At 34.3% G+C, this 19,805-nt stretch overlaps 1 protein-coding gene across 2 annotated transcripts in view; it reads left to right on the top strand.

The window, feature by feature from the left end:
• PALS2 (protein associated with LIN7 2, MAGUK p55 family member) overlaps positions 1 to 19,805 on the top strand; it is a 69,096-nt gene that overhangs the window by 32,858 nt on the left and 16,433 nt on the right. The window contains exons 5-9 of one of the 2 annotated variants that reach the window (XM_058724805.1): positions 3,380 to 3,421; positions 4,912 to 5,043; positions 7,394 to 7,493; positions 7,816 to 7,884; positions 9,651 to 9,812. In XM_058724805.1, the coding sequence (XP_058580788.1) occupies positions 3,380 to 3,421; positions 4,912 to 5,043; positions 7,394 to 7,493; positions 7,816 to 7,884; positions 9,651 to 9,812 (505 nt within the window). The remainder of the gene's footprint in view (positions 1 to 3,379; positions 3,422 to 4,911; positions 5,044 to 7,393; positions 7,494 to 7,815; positions 7,885 to 9,650; positions 9,813 to 19,805) is intronic. The other variant, XM_058724806.1, reaches the window with a different exon arrangement.

Genomic DNA, 19,805 nt, shown 5'->3' with positions numbered 1-19,805 from the left:
CAGTTTTCTTTTATAGATCATGCTTGTATTGTTCTGTGTAGAATATTTTTGTATAACCATAGGTCATAAAGGTTTTCTTCTGTATTTTTTTCTAAAAGTTGTATAGTTTTACGCTTTACATCTAGTCCTAGGATCCATTTACTCTACGAGCTTTTGTATATGGTGTAAGATCTGGACAAAAGCGGGAAATGCATACAGATACCCAGTTTTCCAGTTCCATGTGTTGAAGAGACAGTTTCTTTCATCAGATTTGGAAAAATTTTGACTATTATCTCTTCAGCTTATTTTTCTATTCCTGTTTCTCTTGACCTTTGATGCCATCACTTCCACATATATTAGGCTCCTTGAAGTTATCCCCTTGCTCAGTGATAGATACTCTGTTCATTTATTTCAGTCTTGTTTCTTCCCTGTTTTTTTTTTTTTTTATCTTAATTTCTAATTGCTATGCCTTCAAGTTTACTAATCTTGTTTTCTTCAATGTCTTCAATCTGTTAATCACTTCTGGTATACTTTTTCATCTGAGATATTTTGGTTTTCATCTCCAGAAATCTAAATTGAGTCGTCTTTATATCTACCATGTTTCTACCCAACATGCCCAGTCCTTCCTCTAGTTTCTTGAACATAAGAATATAATATGTAGGGGCGCCTGGGTGGCGCAGTCGGTTAAGCGTCCGACTTCAGCCAGGTCACGATCTCGCGGTCCGTGAGTTCGAGCCCCGCGTCAGGCTCTGGGCTGATGGCTCGGAGCCTGGAGCCTGTTTCCGCTTCTGTGTCTCCCTCTCTCTCTGCCCCTCCCCGTTCATGCTCTGTCTCTCTCTGTCCCAAAAAAAAATAAATAAAAAACGTTGGAAAAAAAAAAATTAAAAAAAAAAAAAAAAAAAAAAAAAAAAAAAAAAAGAATATAATATGTAAAGTTAAAAATAACTATTTTAATGTCCTTTTCTACTAATTCTATCATATTTATCATTCATGGATCACTTTTTTCTTCTGTATCATTAATTGATTTTTCTCTACATTTTAGATTATGTTTTCCTGCTTATTTGCATGCCTGGTTATTTTTGATTGCCTGTCAGACATCACAAATTTTACCTTATTAAATACTGAACATTTTTGTATCTTAGAATTTTTCTTAAACTTTCTTCTAGGGTATTTAAGTTACTCAAGAGCAGTTTAATCCTTTCAGATCTTGCTTTTTAAGCTTTAGGTGCAGCCGGAGCAGGATTAAGTCTAGGGCATAATCCTTCTGATTACTCAATGCCTCATGAATTATGAGACTTTTCCACTCACCTTGATGAGAACAGAAACTATTCCTGACCCTGTATGACCTGCTGATATTGCTACCTATTGTGCTGGTTCTTTATGTGAATTTGAGTAGTTCCCTTATACCCATGCACAGGTCAGTGCTCTGCTGAAGACTGAAGGAAGCACTTTGAAGTTCTTGAGTCCTTTCTCTGTGCAACCCTTTCCTCACTGATTACTGGGTTCTGTACACTGTAGCCACCCGATCTCCCTGGTCACCCAGCTCATCTCCTCAACTTGGAGACTGCCAGGCTCCACCTAGATTCTTCCTTTCTGAGTTGCAACCTGGAATTTTTTTTTATGCAGTTAGCTAGGGCAACTGAATAGTTCACCTTGTTTCCATTTTTTAGGGATTGCTGACTTCATTGTCTGATGTATTAAAAAGTGGTTTGTAAAATTTTGTCTGATATTTTAGTTGTTTCAGGCTGGAGGGGCCTTTATTCCTTCATCTTAGTCAGAAGTGGGAGTCCTCTTTTATCTTGTATTACAATAAGAAATTAATTTTTAAATAGGTGAATCATTCCCATGTTTCAAAATTCAAGAAATATACGTAGGTATTCAATTGAAATCTCTCTTTCAAAAAATCCACTGTCAACCTAGTCCTTACTCCCCATAAGAAACCATGCTATTATGGGGCACCTGGGTGACTTCATTGGTTAAGCATCAGACTCTTGATTTCAGCTCAGGTCATGATCTCATGGTTCGTGGGGTCAAGCCCTGCATTGTCAGTGCAGAGCCGCTTGGGATTCTCTCTCCTTCTCTCTCTGCCCCTCCCCTACTCATACTGTCCTCCCCTCCCCCCAAAATAAATAAATATTTTTTTTTTAAAAAAAGAAATCGTGCTTTTTAGTCTTTCTAGAGTTTTAACCACTTACCTATTGTTAAACAATTAGGTTGCTTCTAATCTTTGGCTATTAGGAATAATTTAGTAGTTAATAGTCTTGTATGGAGGTCATTTTGCATATGTCTGAGCAACATTGCTGTTTAATACATTCCCAGAGGTGGATTACTAGGTCAGAGGATTTTTGCATTTGTAATTCTGTTAGCTTTTGTCAAATTGTTCTCCCAACTGATTAAACCAGATCTTCCATCAGCCTGTTAGGAAAATGCCTGTTGGACCATAGTCCTATCTACAGAATGTTATCAAGTATTTGGATTTCTGCTAATCTGACAGGAAGAAAATGTTATTAAAACACAGTTTTGTTTTGAGTGATGTTGAATATCTCTTGTGTTTAAAAGCTATTTGTACTTCCTGTTCTCTGTTTCATTTACTTTAGATTATTGGTCATTCAGTTTTTTCTTTAGTGATAAGAATATGAGATTCACATATTTTAGTAGGTTGTGTTTAGTAACTTAGTAATGAATGAACCATTAATGTATGGTCTATAGTAAAACACTTTACAGTGTACTTAATAAAATGTAATTATACTAAATCCAGTCAAATCTCTAATGACTTTTAAGGTCATTGCAAAATGTTTAGATAAAGACCTGGGTTAATTTTTCAGATAGATTTTTAAAATTCAAAGTAAAACCAGGTTAATCTGAGATTTTGAGCATGAAAGTAATGTTCTAAAAATTAGTTCAATAAATGAAAAAATAAGAATTGTTCTCTTTTAGAAACCTTTTTACATCTGAGTGATGTGTTTTGTTCCACAAATAATGACATTTCCAGAACAATTTGGGAATAGGGAATAGATATTTGAAATTTGGGCTATCTCAGAAAGTCTGAATTTATGGTTACAAAATGTATGTTGTCCCACAGATAAGAATGATAAATTCATGGTTAGATGGCAAGATGCTCTTACTATTCATTTGGTGTAGCTTTCTTGAGAAATAAGGAGTATCCAAGTATTTTTACACTTTGCATACCCATCCTTTTGCTCTGCCTCATCTCAAGCGCCTCTTTTTGCTTCTGTCATTTATAATTTTCAGGGATTATACCCTCTGGACAATTAATTAGGGGAGTAGTTACTTTACCAAAGAGTGAGGTAATAAAATGGTCCAGTAGTTTGTTTATGTTTTGTTAATTAATTTAGTTTAAAGTCTGGCTTTATTTATGCAATGAAAAATATATTTTTAGAGTTGCATCAATATGGAGAGGCATCCAGCACACGTCCGTCAGGTATGATGTCATTCCAGGACATTTTCTGGTACTCCAGTTTTTCTGTCTTATCAGCCAACTAAATTTACCTTGATTAAATAAACCTAAAAATTTGGGCTTTTTTTTTTTTTTTCCATTGCCAAAACATTGAGCTGCATGCCATTGTCAATTTAGCCAGTTGTCACATTTCAGCAATCTTAATATTGTTTGTATGCTTGCTTCTTCAATATTTCTAAAATTGTGTATCAAAAGAATTATTGGCTTTCTGAGTTGTTAAACAACATTTAGACTTTACAGAGTTATTGAAAATGTTCTGAATGCGTTCTATCAAAATCATCTAATTGTAAATAACTAAAATTTTGTCACATGTACCCAAACTTAGTTACTTCTAAATGATTTTAATATGCATCCATCACATTGCATTTTACCCCACTAATATTATGTATCTGCTTGTGTTACCTGAATATCTGGTTTGGTTACATTTGTAGAAGTATGATAACATTGTCATTTTTACTAATTTTGTGCTTTTCTGCTTGTTACAGTTTACCTGATTAATGCCAGGTCATTTCTTCAGTACATAACATTTGAATTTTTATAAATATGCATGAAAAGTTTTAAGAATATAATCACTCTGAAATTGCCATCAAATACTGAAAATGCTTAATAGAATTTCAAGTGAATAAGCAAAATATTCCTGTGATTGGAGATAATAACTAATAGTGGTAATTGGCATACTTTTATTAATAAAATATATTTTAAAGAAATATTCAATGAATATTTCAATGAATTTAAATTGGGAAGTAGTTTCAAGTCTTTTTCAGTATTTTTCTTACAATTAATTTAATGCTAAGTATTTAAGTTAGAGCAAGGTGATTTAAAAAAAAAAATATTTTCCACCCTTGTTTTGGCCAGTGTAAATCTGTGTGATTAAAAACTATATATTACCAGTGATGAAAGTTGGTTTTTTAATTTTTTTTTTTTTTAAGTTACTAACTGTATTTCAGGTCTGACTTCAACATTCACTTTCATTGTTTAACTTTGGTTTCAGGGCTCTTTCATAAAGTCAGTCCTAAAAAAAAAAAAAAAAAAAAAGGTCCTAATGTACCTGAAATATATGCCTTAAATCAGCTGCATATATTATTTCTGGACATTAATCAGAAAGTAGCATTTAATTGTATTCAAAATTATGCAACACTATTTAGAAAATCATGTGAAAAGATTGAGGGAAAGTGTAAGAATGGTGGAGTAAAATGATTGTCAAACTGTTGATTTAAAATTAGAAGTTAAAATAGAAACAAAATTTTAATTGTACTAATGTTTATTTTTTTCTTTTCTGATACCTAAGTATTAATGTCTAGAAATTGATTTCTATTTGAATGAAACCAGTTCCTTAGTTGAAGTACTAAATGCATTGTCAATTACAATTAAATCACAGTTATTTGAAAAAGATTTCAAAAATCTAGTGACAAATGATACACCTATACTATCTTAAATTGTGCTATGTGTTTTAGGTATTTGTGAAATGTCATTTTGATTATAATCCATACAATGATAACCTGATACCCTGCAAAGAAGCAGGATTGAAGTTTTCAAAAGGAGAAATTCTTCAAATTGTAAACAGAGAAGATCCAAACTGGTGGCAGGTTAGTATGCTTCTCATAATTTCCTCAATTGCTTTTTTATTTTCAATCTTAGATCTGGCCAATAGCTGAATATTCAGGAAGAAGGTATTAGCATTTGTTCCAATGATTTTTCCCACATGAACAGCTCCTGCTTCATGGCTGCTAATTTTGTGGACAGAAGATCAAATTGAGAGGGAATTTGCGAGTAGCTGTTAATAAATGCAGAATTAATTAGCCTGTGGAGATATTCCATTGGTTTAGGGATCAGAACAGTTGGTTCTTCCACATCAATGATTGCAGTAAAATATGATATTGGGGTCATCCCTTCTCAGTGTTTGTATTTGTTTGTCTTAACTAGAAGTGTTATACTATGTGTATAGTAGCGTCTCTCTCATGTCCTCTCTCTGTATGTACATTCATGGCAAATAAAACATAGTTTCTTAAACTCTTAAATCTGTTTCCCCACCTGTTCTCAGTTATTGTGAAATAAAGGTTTGCTTTATGATCAGTGTTAGTTGGTCGTGGATTGAAATCTGTATATGTGGAAAGGGATGTGTGTTATGACCGTATTTTCCCCAGTTCATTTCCTTTTTTTCTTTTTTTCTTTTTAATGTTTATTTGTTTTGAGAGAGAGAGTACGTGCAAACAGGGGAGGGGCAGAGAGAATGAGAGAGAGAGAGAGAGAGAGAGAGAGAGAGAGAGAGAGAGAGAGAGAGAGAATATCCCAAGCAGGCTCCATGCTCTCAGAACAGAGCCTGACACAGGGCTCGATCTCACAATCTCACGAACCCTGAGATCATGACCTGAGCTGAAAAATCAAGAGTCAGTCATTTAACCCACTGAGCCATGCAGGCACCCCACCTCTGCTTCATTTGCTAAAGATCTGTGTGATCATGTTCTTTTTCCTTTCCCCTAATACAGCTTTCAGAAATCTCTAGCAGGAGTAATAAGTCTGTTTTTGTCATTGCTGACACCAGCTAACAACCACAGTATTCAGAGCTGGAGAAACTGACAGATCAGAAAGCTTAAAATTCCTTAAACTGTCTCATTAAAAAGCAAGGTGTATGAGGAAGGGACCCAAGACCCACCTCTCAACTCTAAGTGGAGATGGTAGTAACTCACATTAACTCTGAAAAGTTATATTGACTTCTAAGGGGGAATGAATAATAAGAATGAGGCCAATCTTACTAATGTGTCCTTAAATTTAAATTAAGACATTATTATGTGCAAGCGCTCTGTGAGGTGAGAGAACCAAAAAACAGATAAACAGAGTCTGTAATCTTGAGAGGTGTCCACTGAATTTTTTAGAACTCTCATCAAAAAACTTTCTGTAGTTGTTTCCTTTATTGAACTCTTGCAGGAGTCCCCCTTTTGGGGAATGTCCTCTTTTACTCTCTTCTCATACTGTCACCATTATTTCAGTCCCTTCTTGCATTTGGTGATGTATTACTTTAATTCTACTTTTTAGGATGTTAATTGCGAAAAAAGATACCAAATTTTTCTATGCTAATTATAAAGATAAAGACACTAATTTTGTGGTATAAGCCACTAACAGCCAGTTCTTTAGCCACTATTTTAAAATAGCACTTTTGGGGCGCCTGGGTGGCGCAGTCGGTTAAGCGTCCGACTTCAGCCAGGTCACGATCTCGCGGTCCGTGAGTTCGAGCCCCGCGTCAGGCTCTGGGCTGATGGCTCGGAGCCTGGAGCCTGTTTCCGATTCTGTGTCTCCCTCTCTCTCTGCCCCTCCCCCGTTCATGCTCTGTCTCTCTCTGTCCCAAAAATAAATAAATAAATAAATAAATAAATAAATAAATAAATAAATAATAAATAAATAAATAAATAAATAAATAAAATAGCACTTTTGGGGATTTCAAAACTTAGTTTCTTGACAGTGTAATTTTACCTATTTTAAATTTAAGATATTCAGGTCTTCCTTCCCTCTCTCTCTTTGTCTCTCCACCCTCCCTCCCTTTCTCTCTCTCTCTTTCTCTCTCTCTCTCGTGGGATTATGGTTGGTAGTGATACCTTACTAAGAGTGCAAATGAAATGTCCTGTTAAAAATAGTGTTTATCCTGTCCATTCTTTGACTAAGCATTATAAATAAAAAGTTGACATAATTTAAAGATCCTATGTACCTTTGTATTTTGGTCCCCAAATTTCAACACAAGATGGCAGATTGATTAGGTGCCAATTGATTCCTTAGTGCTAAGTGTTTAAATATCTTTACTGACAGTGCCATGGATTTAAATCTCAAGGTCAGCTTTGAAGAGCAAATTTGATATATTGTTACTGACTATTGACTGTCCTACTTATTAGAATATGGTCTCAAATTTTGGTCACTGAGATATACAATTCATTCATTTGATTCTAGGCTAGCCATGTAAAAGAGGGAGGAAGTGCTGGTCTCATTCCAAGCCAGTTCCTGGAAGAGAAGAGAAAGGCATTTGTTAGAAGAGACTGGGACAATTCAGGTGATGAGCTTAATACAATGTGTAACGAGTAGTCCTTTGTGGTTACCTTTCTTTGCCTCTTTCCTCTGAATCAGCAAATGAATTTATTTAAAATGCATCTAAAATAATCCAGCCCCTGTACTTTATTTTAACGCCCTCAAAAGTAAACTCTTTGATCCCTTTCTGCCACCTGCCGGTATAGTATCAGAATTCAGTGGCTCAACTCACTTCTGCCCCCTTCTGCTGTGTAGGACATAACACTCCCGCCTCTAGAATACCACAGGGCAGTTTTATCCTATCCCAACACACTGTTTTAAGTTACATTTGTCTTGTCATCCTTCAGGACCTTTTTGTGGAACCATAAGTAGCAAAAAAAAGAAAAAGATGATGTATCTCACAACCAGAAATGCAGGTATGTTTTAAATACTTTTTGAGAAGTCTGAGTGAGATAGCTTTATATCATTAATTAATATGGCATAAACTCTAAATAAATAATTTTAAAAGAAGCTAATTCAGATGAATACCCAATTTTAAGGGGCTGTCACTTGAACACATGGCCCAATATAATAGGGAGACATTATTTAAATCTCAATATGTCACCAGTGCGTTTTATTCTATAATTTACAATAAAATGAATTGGTTAGGATTTATGATTATATTAGTGAAGGAACAATCTTATTAAAACTTTCTTCAAAGAACTTTGATACTGATTTATGTGTCATTTTTTTTCTTTTCTTTTTTAATTTTTTTTTTTTTTTAATGTTTATTTTTGACAGTGGGAGAGGGTGGGGCAGAGAAAGAGAGGAAGACATAGAATCTGAAGCAGGCTCCAGGCTCCCAAGCTGTCAGCACAGAGCTGGATGTGGGGCTCGAACCACAAACAGTGAGATCATGACCTGAGCCAAAGTCGGATGCTTAACTAACTGAGCCACCCAGGCGCCCCTGTGTGTCATTTCCAAAGAAATGCCTTTATGAAGATATTAAAAGAGTTATGATTCAGGGCAACTCTATTCTGTCATCGCATTGTCCATGATACTTTTGGGAAAACAGTAGTAGACCAAACAAATCTTAGTCTGATATAGTAGGATTCTCTCTTAAATCTTTTAGACTTAAACGTGAATATCACAGTTACCATAGTTATTCTTTTCAGTTATAGAGGCAGATAGGAGTGAAATGCAGCTCTTTGAATGAAAAGTCTTTCTGAAAGAAATTGATAATTTTTTAAAGTACTTGCTAGACATCAGAGCTGCTTCTCTTCTGGTACTAAACTAGCACACTCTAAAGGGAATAATAATAATAATAATAATAATAATAATAATAATAAAAGGGGAAAAGAGAGTCTATCACTATTGGTTTAATCGGTGGAGAAATTGTGCAAATAAAGAGTTGCTGTTAAGATAATAATCTAAGGAAGAAGTGTTATCACTACAGATTGAGAGTTATAATACTAATGACAGGTAATATACTAGTTTAAATCCACTTTGGCTTTATTATTCATTAAAGGTGTGTCCTTAAAGCTTTCTTGCAAAATAGAAAACTTGCAATTTTCTCATTGACTAAGATTTAATTTTGGAGTATATTTTGACTGAAAATAGTTTGGATCCAAAATTTCATTTTGTACATAAATTCGGAATCTTAATGTTTAATTATCAATATGTTTGTCTGCATTTTGTTAATCAAACTGGTATTTGCTAAGTCAGCACATGGTATTTGTTCTTTGATATTTTTGGAAGGCCATACTCATTCTATGGGGCTTATTTAAGCAGTCACACTAGTTATACTTCTGTCCTTTATATCTGATATACACTTTTTGGCTGAACAAATTATAAAAGGTAATTTGCAGTTTGATTGTATATATTAAAAGAATTATTTCTATAACAAATTGATAAGAAACGTTTTAATGGATAGAATATATGGTGAAGATAAAACATGGCATTTTTCTAGCTTCCTTAGCCAAATTTTTAAGGGCAAATGGTTGAAAACAGATGTTTAAATCAAGATCAAAAATAATTTATTGTACTTTACCAAATTTATAAAAAATAAATCTATACTAAGTACAGTTCAAGTGATATTTACTTGTCAGGACAACGAAGCCCTTATTGAACAGAATTGCAGACGTTTTTCATCCATCTAAAAGGTAAGTGAATATGATGATTTTCCATTTCCTTTTACATTTAGAATTTGATCGTCATGAAATCCAGATATATGAGGAAGTAGCCAAAATGCCTCCCTTCCAGAGAAAGACTTTAGTATTGATAGGCGCTCAAGGTGTGGGACGAAGAAGCTTGAAAAACAGGTTCATAGTGTTGAATCCCACTAGATTTGGAACTACAGTGCCATGTAAGTTTTTTCTCCCTTTTCTTTGCTGTTTAATTGACATCAAAGAGTAGGTGGGGCAGATTATTATTTTTTTTATTTCTAAATAATTTTTGATATGAAAGCAAATAGAAGATACTGAAAAACTCGGTGACTCTACAGCGGTCTTGAAATAATGCTGTAGCCATGTTGGCTTGCTGCCTTGCAGCCCTTGTTTCTCCAAGCTCCTGAGTCCAGAGATGTCAGTTAAATGCAAGTACTAGGAGTTGTGGCAAAATCAGCATTCACTTTGTATTTTCTTGTACCACTGATGTCTATCTGAAAAGTTGTGTTTTTTACCCACATTAGCGTAAAGAAAAGAGGGAAATCTGCTGGATCCTCAGACACTTCCAGTGTGGCAATTCCTTTGTGAATTTTGTACGTTTTCTCTTGTAGCTCTGTCCTTCAAGGTCGTAAACCTGATTTTTTGATAGCACATCAACAGTGAGAATCTTCAGAGCAGGCAGCATTAATTAAGATTATAAAGGTTGACATAAAAAATGAAAATACTGATAGGGGAAGTATAACCATTAAATGAGCCAAACATTCATTTTATCATCTTTGCATTTTTTCCCTATTTGCATATTTATATGGAAAGTTAAATAATGTCAGAAGTATGCTTGATAAGAATGGAATCACATTAAGGAGTTAGATGATATCATAGTCTTATTATAAGAACTAGTATACATTTGTCTTTATTTTGGATATGTGTGGGCCTTTACATGTGGGAATTTACACGCTCTTTCCCCTGAACAATGCAGGAGACAAGCCAGCCTCACCTTCTATGACTCCCCTTTCTGTGCTGCTTTTGCTGACCAAGCCCCCTTTTGATTAACAGTATTTCTTTAGGTATATTAATGCCATTAAGCTGTTCTGAGCTAATTCTTAGCCTACTGTCACTCCATCTCTTGTCAATGAATTTTCTAGTTTCTCTGCTTGCATCTAGTATGTTATGAGGTTTAATTTTCAGTGAGTGATCTTAATGCTAAAACTTTTAGGGATTGGTTGGGAGAGTAATCGTGTACTATTTGTAATCCCTTTGGGGTAAGGCTTTGGATTCCATTGTAAGCACTTTATATCACTAAATTCAGACAAATACTGGCTAAATAGTTAGGAAAATAAAAACTTCGCTGTGACCAAAGTATTTTAAGTATTTTAAAGTGTTTTATTTTTCATTTTTGTCAAGTTAATACATGTACAGTATTTTAATCAAGTAGTTCTTAAAGATACGTAATAGATAAATTAACTTACAGTCTTGCTGTATTCCACCTTTAACCTACTTACCGGAAACAGTTGCTTTTCATGTTTGTTGCTATTTATTTGGTTAGTCTTCCACATTTCTTAATAATGTCACCATTCTGTAATATCTTGCATTATCCAGTGTAGGCCTTATCTGTTGACTTGCTGACTCTTCCCAATATAAAAATAGGTCTAGTTTCAGTTCATTGCATTTTACTTTCTTGAACAGATTTTCTCTCCTTCCATCTAACAGTTGCTGGAATTCCTTTTTCCTTCCTGTCTTTACCTTGATTTTTTTGCATGTATGTGTATAAATTTGTTTTAAACCAAAGATTCATCCAGTAGGTCATGTTTATTTTCCTGGAGCTTCCTGTCTCAGGACCATAGGTCTTCCTGCTTCAATGAGGACTACGCACTCTCCATTCTGGCTGCCCAACTGTTAACACAGGAGAGCTTCCCTTTGTTGCTGTCCTGGGTTGACAGCAACCTTGTTTTGCTGGAACACATCCTCTTGTTACTTCACAAGAAATGTGTATGAGGTATAATTTCTCTTTGTATTTGAAGATGTATATTTTCTGCCCTCTATTGATTGTTTAGCTGAGAATAGAAATTTTAGATTATAAAACTCAAAAGACATTACTCTTGAATCCAGTTCTATTAAGTCCAGTGCCATCGTAATTCTTGTTCTTTGATACATGACCTGATTCTTCTTTCACAGATATTCAGGGTCTTTTGTTTGTTTCATTCTGTTGTTTTTCAGTATTTTGAAATTTAATAATGCTGTGCCTTTGTGTGCATCTTTTTTTTTTATAATTTTTTTAAATGTTTATTTATTTTGAGGGAGAGAGAGAGAGTTGAGCAGGGGAGGGTCAGAGAGAGAGGGAGACACAGAATCCGAAGCAGGCTCCAGGCTCTGAGCTGTCAGCACAGAGCCCAATGCCAAGCTCAAACTCATGAACCGCGAGATCATGACCTGAGCCCAAGTCGGACACTCAACCGACTGAGCCACACAGGCGCCTCTGTGTGCATCTTTTTTTATTCATTGTGCTGATGATTAGTGGGTTCTTCAGACTAGAGATTCATGTCCCTCAATTCTGGGAAATTATTATTTCTTGGATGATTTCTCCATATTTTCTCTGTTCATGTTTTCTAGAATTTCTGTTAGTTGAATGTTGAACATCCTGGATTCATCTTCTCAATCTCTTTTATATCATGTTGTCTATCCCTTTATCTTTTTATTCTACTCTTTAAAAGATTAGCTTGAGTTCTTTGTTCTGTTCCCTCAGTGTTTTATCACAAGTAATCATATTTTTCATTTTAGGATTTTCTATTTCTTGGTGGTTGTTTTTTCCACAGCATTGTCTGTTTGTATATCTTGTGTATCTCTAAGAATAGTAAATAGTGTATTTTTTTTTAGGTTTTTTTTTTTTTTCTATAGGCTAAATTATCTCTGCTTTCCTCCAGGTTACTTTTTCTGCTTATGTTATGTTTGTGTGTGTTTTCCCTGTTATGCTAGAGGATTTTTTCTTTTAGGTACTGATCCTTGGATGTACATCCATACTTAAAAGTAAGTGTTAAAACTGATTGGAAGCTGTATATACTTGAGCAAGTCTTGGCAAATGGCTGAGGTTTATTTATGAGATGGGCAAGGAGACAACTGTATTGTCTGGGGAGTCAAAAAGTGGGCATAAGATATTTTTGGAGGGAGCTGTTAGATTTCTCTAGGGAAGAGTTTTCAGATATCCCTCTGCTGAGAGTGTTCTTTCACAAGATAAAGAGGGAGAGGATATGGATTGACCTGCTCCAAATGCACAATTATACCCCCAACTCAAATTTTTAGCTTCTTGCTTCAAAGTCCTCAATCTCTTCAGCGTTCTGGGGATAGCTCTGTAAACACTTTAGTTTATTCTTCTTTAATTTCTTTCAATAATATCAGTAATTTTCAGTGTACAAGTCTTATGCTGCTTTTGTCAGATTATTCCTAAGTATATTAATCTTTTTGACTCTATAATAAAAGCCATTTTCCTAATTTCCTTTTCAAATTGTTTATTACAAGTGTATAGAAATGCAGCTGATTTTTGTGCATTAGTTTTATATCCCTTAACCTTGCTGAATTCATTATTATAATTATTTTTTTGGATTTTCTATACACAAGATTATGTCATCTGCAAATATAGTGTTCCTTATTACTCTAAACTGGCTGTCATTTATTTTTTTTTTCTTGTCTAATTGCCCTGATTAGAATCTCCAGTGCAGTATGGAATAGAGGTGGCAAAAATGGACATCCTTATTTTATTCATGATCTTAGAGGGATACCTCTTTCATCACTAAGTATGATGTTAGCTCTGGGTTTTTTGTAGATAACCTTATTCAGGTTGGAGAAATTCTCTTCTATTCCTAGTTTATTGATTTTTTTTTTATCATGAGAAAGTACTGGATTTTACCAAATGTTTATTCTTTGTTTATTGAGACAATAATATGAGTTTTGTTTTTTAGTCTTTTACATTGTGTTCCTGTGGTAAATCCCAATTAGTTGTAGTGTCTAATCCTTTTTATATGCTTCTAGAATCAGTTTGCTAGTATTTTGTTGAGTATTTGTGCACCTATATTCATAAGAGGTACTGTCTCTAGATTTCATTTGTCATGACACTGGCTAATGTCGATAATTGTGCTAATGCTGGACTCACATACTGAGTTGGGAAGTGTTCCTTTTTCTTCTGGTTTGTGTGGTTTTTTTTTGTTTTGTTTTGTTTTTTTTGTTTTTGGAAGAGTTTGTAAGGGATCGATGTTAATTCTTGTTTAAATGTTTCATAGACTTTACCCTTGAAGCCATCCTGGGGTTATTTTTGTAGATTTTGACTACTGATTCAGTCTTGTTCTATGTTGTAGGTCTACTGAGATTTTCTATTTCTTTTTAATCAGTTTCAGAATTTCTGCAGCATCCACGGTAATACCCCCTCTTTTATTCCTGATTTCAGTAATTTGATTCCTCTCTCTTCTTTTCTTAGTTTTTCTAAAGGCTTATCACTTTTGGTGTTCTTTTCATAAAACCAACATTTTCTTTTGTTGATTTTCTGTATTGATTTTCTATCCTCTATTTCACTAATTTTTGTTATAGCCCTTATTCTTTCCTTCTTATTTTGGGTTTAGTTTGCTATTTTTTCATTTTCTTTGGGTAGAGGTTAGGTTATTGGGTTGAGCTCTTTTGAAGTAGGCATTTGCAGCTTTAAAGTTTCCTAGAAGCAGCTGCTTTGCTGCATCTCCCAATATTTGGTGTTGTGTTTTTGTTTTCAGTTATCTCAAAGTATTTTCTATTTACACTTGTGATTTCCTATTTGACCCATTGGTTGTTAAGGAGCATATTAATTTCCATGTATTTGTTAATTCCCTGAATTTCTTCTGTTACTGAATTCCAATTCATGCCATTGTGGTCAGAAAATAGTGTATGATTTCACTTTTTTTAAATTCATTGAGACTGGCTTTATAACCTCAGGTACAGTCTGTTTTGAAGAATATTCCAGGTACTCTTGGGAACAATGTGTATTCTGCTATCTTTGGGTAGAGTGTTCTACAGATGTCTGTTATGTTTAGTTGGTTTATAGTATTATTTAAGCCTTTTATTTCCTTGTTGATCTTCTTCCTATTTGTTCTATCCATTATTCAAAGTGTGGTGTTGAAGTCTCCAAATATTAATTGACTTAACTATTTCTCCCTTCAATTCTGTCAGTTTTTGCAGCATGTGTTTTGGGAAGTCTGTTGTTAGATGTATATATGTTTGTAATTTTTAAATTCTTTTGATGGATTCACACTTTTATCATTATAAAATGTTCTTCTTTGTCTCTAGTAACAGTCTTTGTCTTTAGGTTTATTTTGTGTGGCATACGTATAGGCATTCCAGGTCTATTTGTGTTATTGTTTGTATGGGGTATTTTTCCTTTTTTTGTTTTTTAACTTTCAACCTATTTGTGTCTTTGAATCTAAAATGTGTCTTTTGGAGACAGCATATAGTTGGATTATGGCTTTTGTTTATTTGTTTTAATCCATTCTGCCAGCCTCTGCCTTTTATTTGGAGTCTTTTATCCATTTAATGTAAATGATCCCCACTAGGAGTTCACCTGATTGTTTCCCTGTGATTAGGTTCTGGTCATGCATTATTGTTACTAGAAAAACAGAAGTCATGTTTTATTCTTCTCTGAACATCACATCTGGAGGTACATCTTGTCAATATGTCCCATTACTGATGATGTTAACTTTGATTATTGATTTAGGTGATGTCTGATAGATTTCTTCACTGTAAAAGATAATTTTTCTCCCATTTGTTATTGATAAGTAATGTGTTCAAAAATACTTTGTGTAAGTATTCTCCTCAGCAAACTTTTACCCAATTGTTTTAGCATCTGTCAATAATTCATTAATTTAAAATCTTTTCCTGAATTTGGGGAAATAGCTATCAGTCCACTAAAATCCCTTCTCACATGGTTTGAATACACATTCATTTCCTAGTACCTTTGCAGTTAGGTCACCTGACTAATTTTTTCTGGCAAGCATATAACTAACTGGTTTGTTGGATGGCTGAGCTCTTTGGGAGCACAAACAGGAAAGAGCTTTATTTTCATCCAGTCACTGACTTCATACATGCACTATCAGATCTTCTTTCTCTCTTCTTTTCCTTCAGTCCCCTGGGAGATTCTATAACTTTCTAGTCACTTGCAGTTATGAGAATTATGTCATTTTGTCAAATAAGATTTTATATTGGGTATGGAAGAAAAATAAGGCTACTCCAATTCAAAACTTCAGTGTTGCATCCAATTCACTATTTTTCCCTTCCTTACAGCTCATTCCTGACTCTTGGCTTAGGACCTACATTGGGAAGGGAAGGGTATAGTTTGTTCTATCATTCTCCCTTCATACCCTGCTCTGCTGTGTCTGGTTTTCAGGGTCAGGGCAGAAGAAGTGAGGATAAAAGGGCTGTCCTGTAAAATCTTGCCTTTTGGGGACTAGAGTTCTTTATGTCACAAATGTCTGAATACTCTTTTCTTCCTTGAGGCCTATTTGTAGCTAGGTTCTTTGGAGACTCTGTAAAGACCTCTCTACTTTGCAATTCCCTGGCCAGGCTATTATGATCTCCAGCTGTCCCCTTGAGACCCATGCCAAGCTCCATTCCTGTATCTCATATTCTCTTTTGCTTGGTTCTCTGCCTTTCATTTTGTCTTTCTGTGTAGGATACCTTCAGAAAAGTTCAGGCCAGGCTATCTTTTGAATACACACACACATCCCTACACACACAGCCCACAGGAAGCTCATTTCTGCTTTGCCAGACAGTGGGAGTACAAGTCGCTCCACTGCTACGACATGTCTCATGGGCTTTCACAATTCCCCAGGGAGAATCATTTTACCATGGGGTAAAGGAGAAGAAAATAAAGCATTCTGCCCTGAACCTATGATTCATAATGTCAGTGACTTCTTTCTGAGTATATATTAGAGGCAGGTGAGCAGATGATCCTAGGACCATGTTGGCCACTTTTTGGTAAACCCTGACAGAGGAAGGTGTAGATCCTTGGCATTGTAGCATCTACTTGGGACTTGAGGGATACTGTGAGACTACCAAAAAAAAAAAAAAAAGTCTTATTCAGCATTTTGCTTATAAGTATTGAGAACACAATTTAACTTCTAACCACAGAATTGTGACTATATTATTCACATAAAATTCGCCTACTTTTTTCCCTACTTAACACACTTCTTTCTTTTCTTCAAACTCCTTACTTAAACTTATCATTCACAACTTTTTGTTCTTGTTGATCCCTTAGCGTGGAACACTGCCTCCCAGATCTTCAAATGCTTGAATTTTAGTTTTTATTCAGATCTCACCTTCTCAGAGGCCTTTACTGACCATTCAATCTAAAATAGCCTCCCCAGTACTTAGTGGTTGTGTTTTACACTTAAATTCTCATTTGACTGCTCACTGTCTCCACATTCAAGAATATGTCCCATGAGAACAGAGAGCTGCTCTGTCTTTTGTACTGCTGTAGACCCTAGAATAGGATCTAGCACATAGTATACACCCAACAAATACTTGATGAATGAAATTATATCATGAGCTTTTTCCCCACAAGTCATTATATGTATGTATTATGTATGTGTGTGTATATATATATATACACATATACATATATATATGTATGTATATATATACACACACATATATATAGTAAATATTAATCCTACAACAACAACAAAATAAACCAGTTCGGAAATGGGCAAAGAATCCGAATAGAAATGTCTCCAAAGAAGATACACAAATGGCCAGTAAACACAGGAAAAAGATGTTGAACATCACTAATTATTAGGGAAATGCAAATCAAAACCCCAATGATATCCCACTTTATACTCATTAGGGGATGGAATTATGTATTTTTAAAAAACAGATAATAATAAGCACTGGCAAAGATGTAGAGATATGAGAATGTGTGTTTGTTACTGAGGAGACTGTAAAATGGTGTTATCTGCTGTGGAAAACAGTATAGCAGTTCCTCAGAAAAATAAACATAGAATTACCTTATGATCTAGCAGTTCAGCTTGTGGGAATATACCCAAAGGAATTGAAAGCAGGGAGTAAGATATTTGTACATGAATGTTCATAGCATTATTTACAATAACCAAAAGATAGCAATAGTGTAGATGTCCATCAGTGCATGAATGAGTAAACTAAGTGGTATATACGGACAGTGGAATATTATTCAGCCTTAAAAAAGAATGAAATTCTGATCCATGCTATCATATGGGTGAACCTTGAAAACATTATGCTGAAATAAGCCAGACACAAAAGGACAGATATTGTACAGTTCCATTTGTATGAGATACCTAGAATAATCAAATTCATAGAGACAGAAAGTGGAGTAGTAATTACCAGAGCCTAGGGGAGGGCATAATGGGAAGTCAGCGTTTAATGGACACAGAATTTCAGTTTGAGATGATGAAGATGTTCTGGAAATGGGTAGTGGTGATGATGGTTGTACAATAATGTGAATATAATTAATGCCACTAAATTGCACACTTAAAAATGGTTAAAATGATCAATTTTATGTTATGTCTATTTTACCCTGGTAAACCTAAAAGAAATGTTAATAGCTTCTTAATATTCCAGCAAAGAAGTATACTGTTATTACCCATTTATATAGTTTGAGTAGTTATTTTTGTTACAAGAGATGATAAAATGTGTATACATAAATCTAAAATTTAAAGTTATTAGATAGATGGATAATTTTAATTTCTTGATTTCTTAGTGCCAAATTAATTTCCAGAAAGATGTATTTATTTTACCTTTCTTCAGACTGTTACTTTAGTAAAGTTTCAAATCTGAATTTTTATATAGAAAGATTTAAATATATCCATACATTAAGTTAACTCTCACTTCTTCATATAATGTAGGTGTGTTTTCTCTTAAAATCATTCACGTTTATATAGCATCTAGCTTAGTTTTGTTTTGTTTTGTTTTTTGTTTTTCTTTTTACATCTCACAATCCACACAAAAAAGAAACACCAAAAAATTATGATAAGTTTGCCTAATTCCTGGTATATAGTATTGTGCTGCATGCATATTGTCAGGTGGTATGGACAAGAAAGTCTCATAGGGAAGGAGGTAAATGCTGGCATTATATTAAGTTGATTTTTCTTTATATATTAAATGATCCTAAAATAAAATAGAAAAAATTATTAATCTAGGGGGATGGGCTACCTTCTGAATCAAGTTTGCTCTTTAACGTTGACATCTTGAGTTTAACAACACCAAAAATGTTACTTTGTTGATTGTTCTCTCATTTGAAGAGCTGTAAAAATTCAGAATTTTGCCATACAATTAAATTCTAAGAAATCACATTACTTGTTTGCTTAGTATATAAGCCTAAGGAATAATTTGTAGTAAAGTCACCCCATTCTAATTTCTCTGTCCTGGGAATGGAAAGGGACTTAAATATGTGGCAGTATTGTTGCTGGCTTTTGTTAGATTTTTGTTTCTAGTTTTCACTAGAGAATGGGATTATAGTTAATATTTGCTTGTAAACTAAAAACATTTTGCCAAGAATTAAGATTCCCCCAACACATTGGAGGTGGCAACGGGGGCAATATATGCACCTATACATATTTATTTCAAGTAGTACATCCCCATATACGGTTTCACTGTAGAGCTTCACCCAAAAATAGTACTCTTCTAAAATTACATTCACAAATATTGAGCTAAGTCCTAGTATGTATTTATTTGGGGAGTTTAAAATTGCTTTAGAAGTTTTTTCATACTACCTTTGGTGAATAATTTCAGAAACCTTAGACGTCACATATTTTTTAATATGAAATGCCATCATAGCATCTTGAAGATCTTTAAGTTACTTTATAAATGCTCTCCACAGTTTTCTGGGATCATCACCTTCAAGGCTGAGCCGGAAAACAACGGGAGAAGAAAGGGAGTCCTGTTGTACTTAATGACCTCATTTATGAATTAGACCCTTATTATTGAGCTTGAATTTGAATTTCATTCTGTTCTTATCAAAGTTTTCTTGATGTGCTATGGGTATTATAAGTAGTCAAAGTACTGTCAACTTTTAATCTGGATTACTTTTTAATTACATGTGCTTGATGATCACATCAGATAATCTACGTGTAAGTACTTGATTAGTAAAAGAATACTTTTTATATATAATCTAGCCAAAACTAGGTGAAGGCTAAACTGGAAAAATCACATACACA

The sequence above is a fragment of the Neofelis nebulosa genome, chromosome 4 (genome assembly GCF_028018385.1).
Source record: "Neofelis nebulosa isolate mNeoNeb1 chromosome 4, mNeoNeb1.pri, whole genome shotgun sequence".
Lineage (NCBI taxonomy): Eukaryota > Metazoa > Chordata > Mammalia > Carnivora > Felidae > Neofelis > Neofelis nebulosa.
This window is presented reverse-complemented; position numbering and strand designations above follow the sequence as displayed.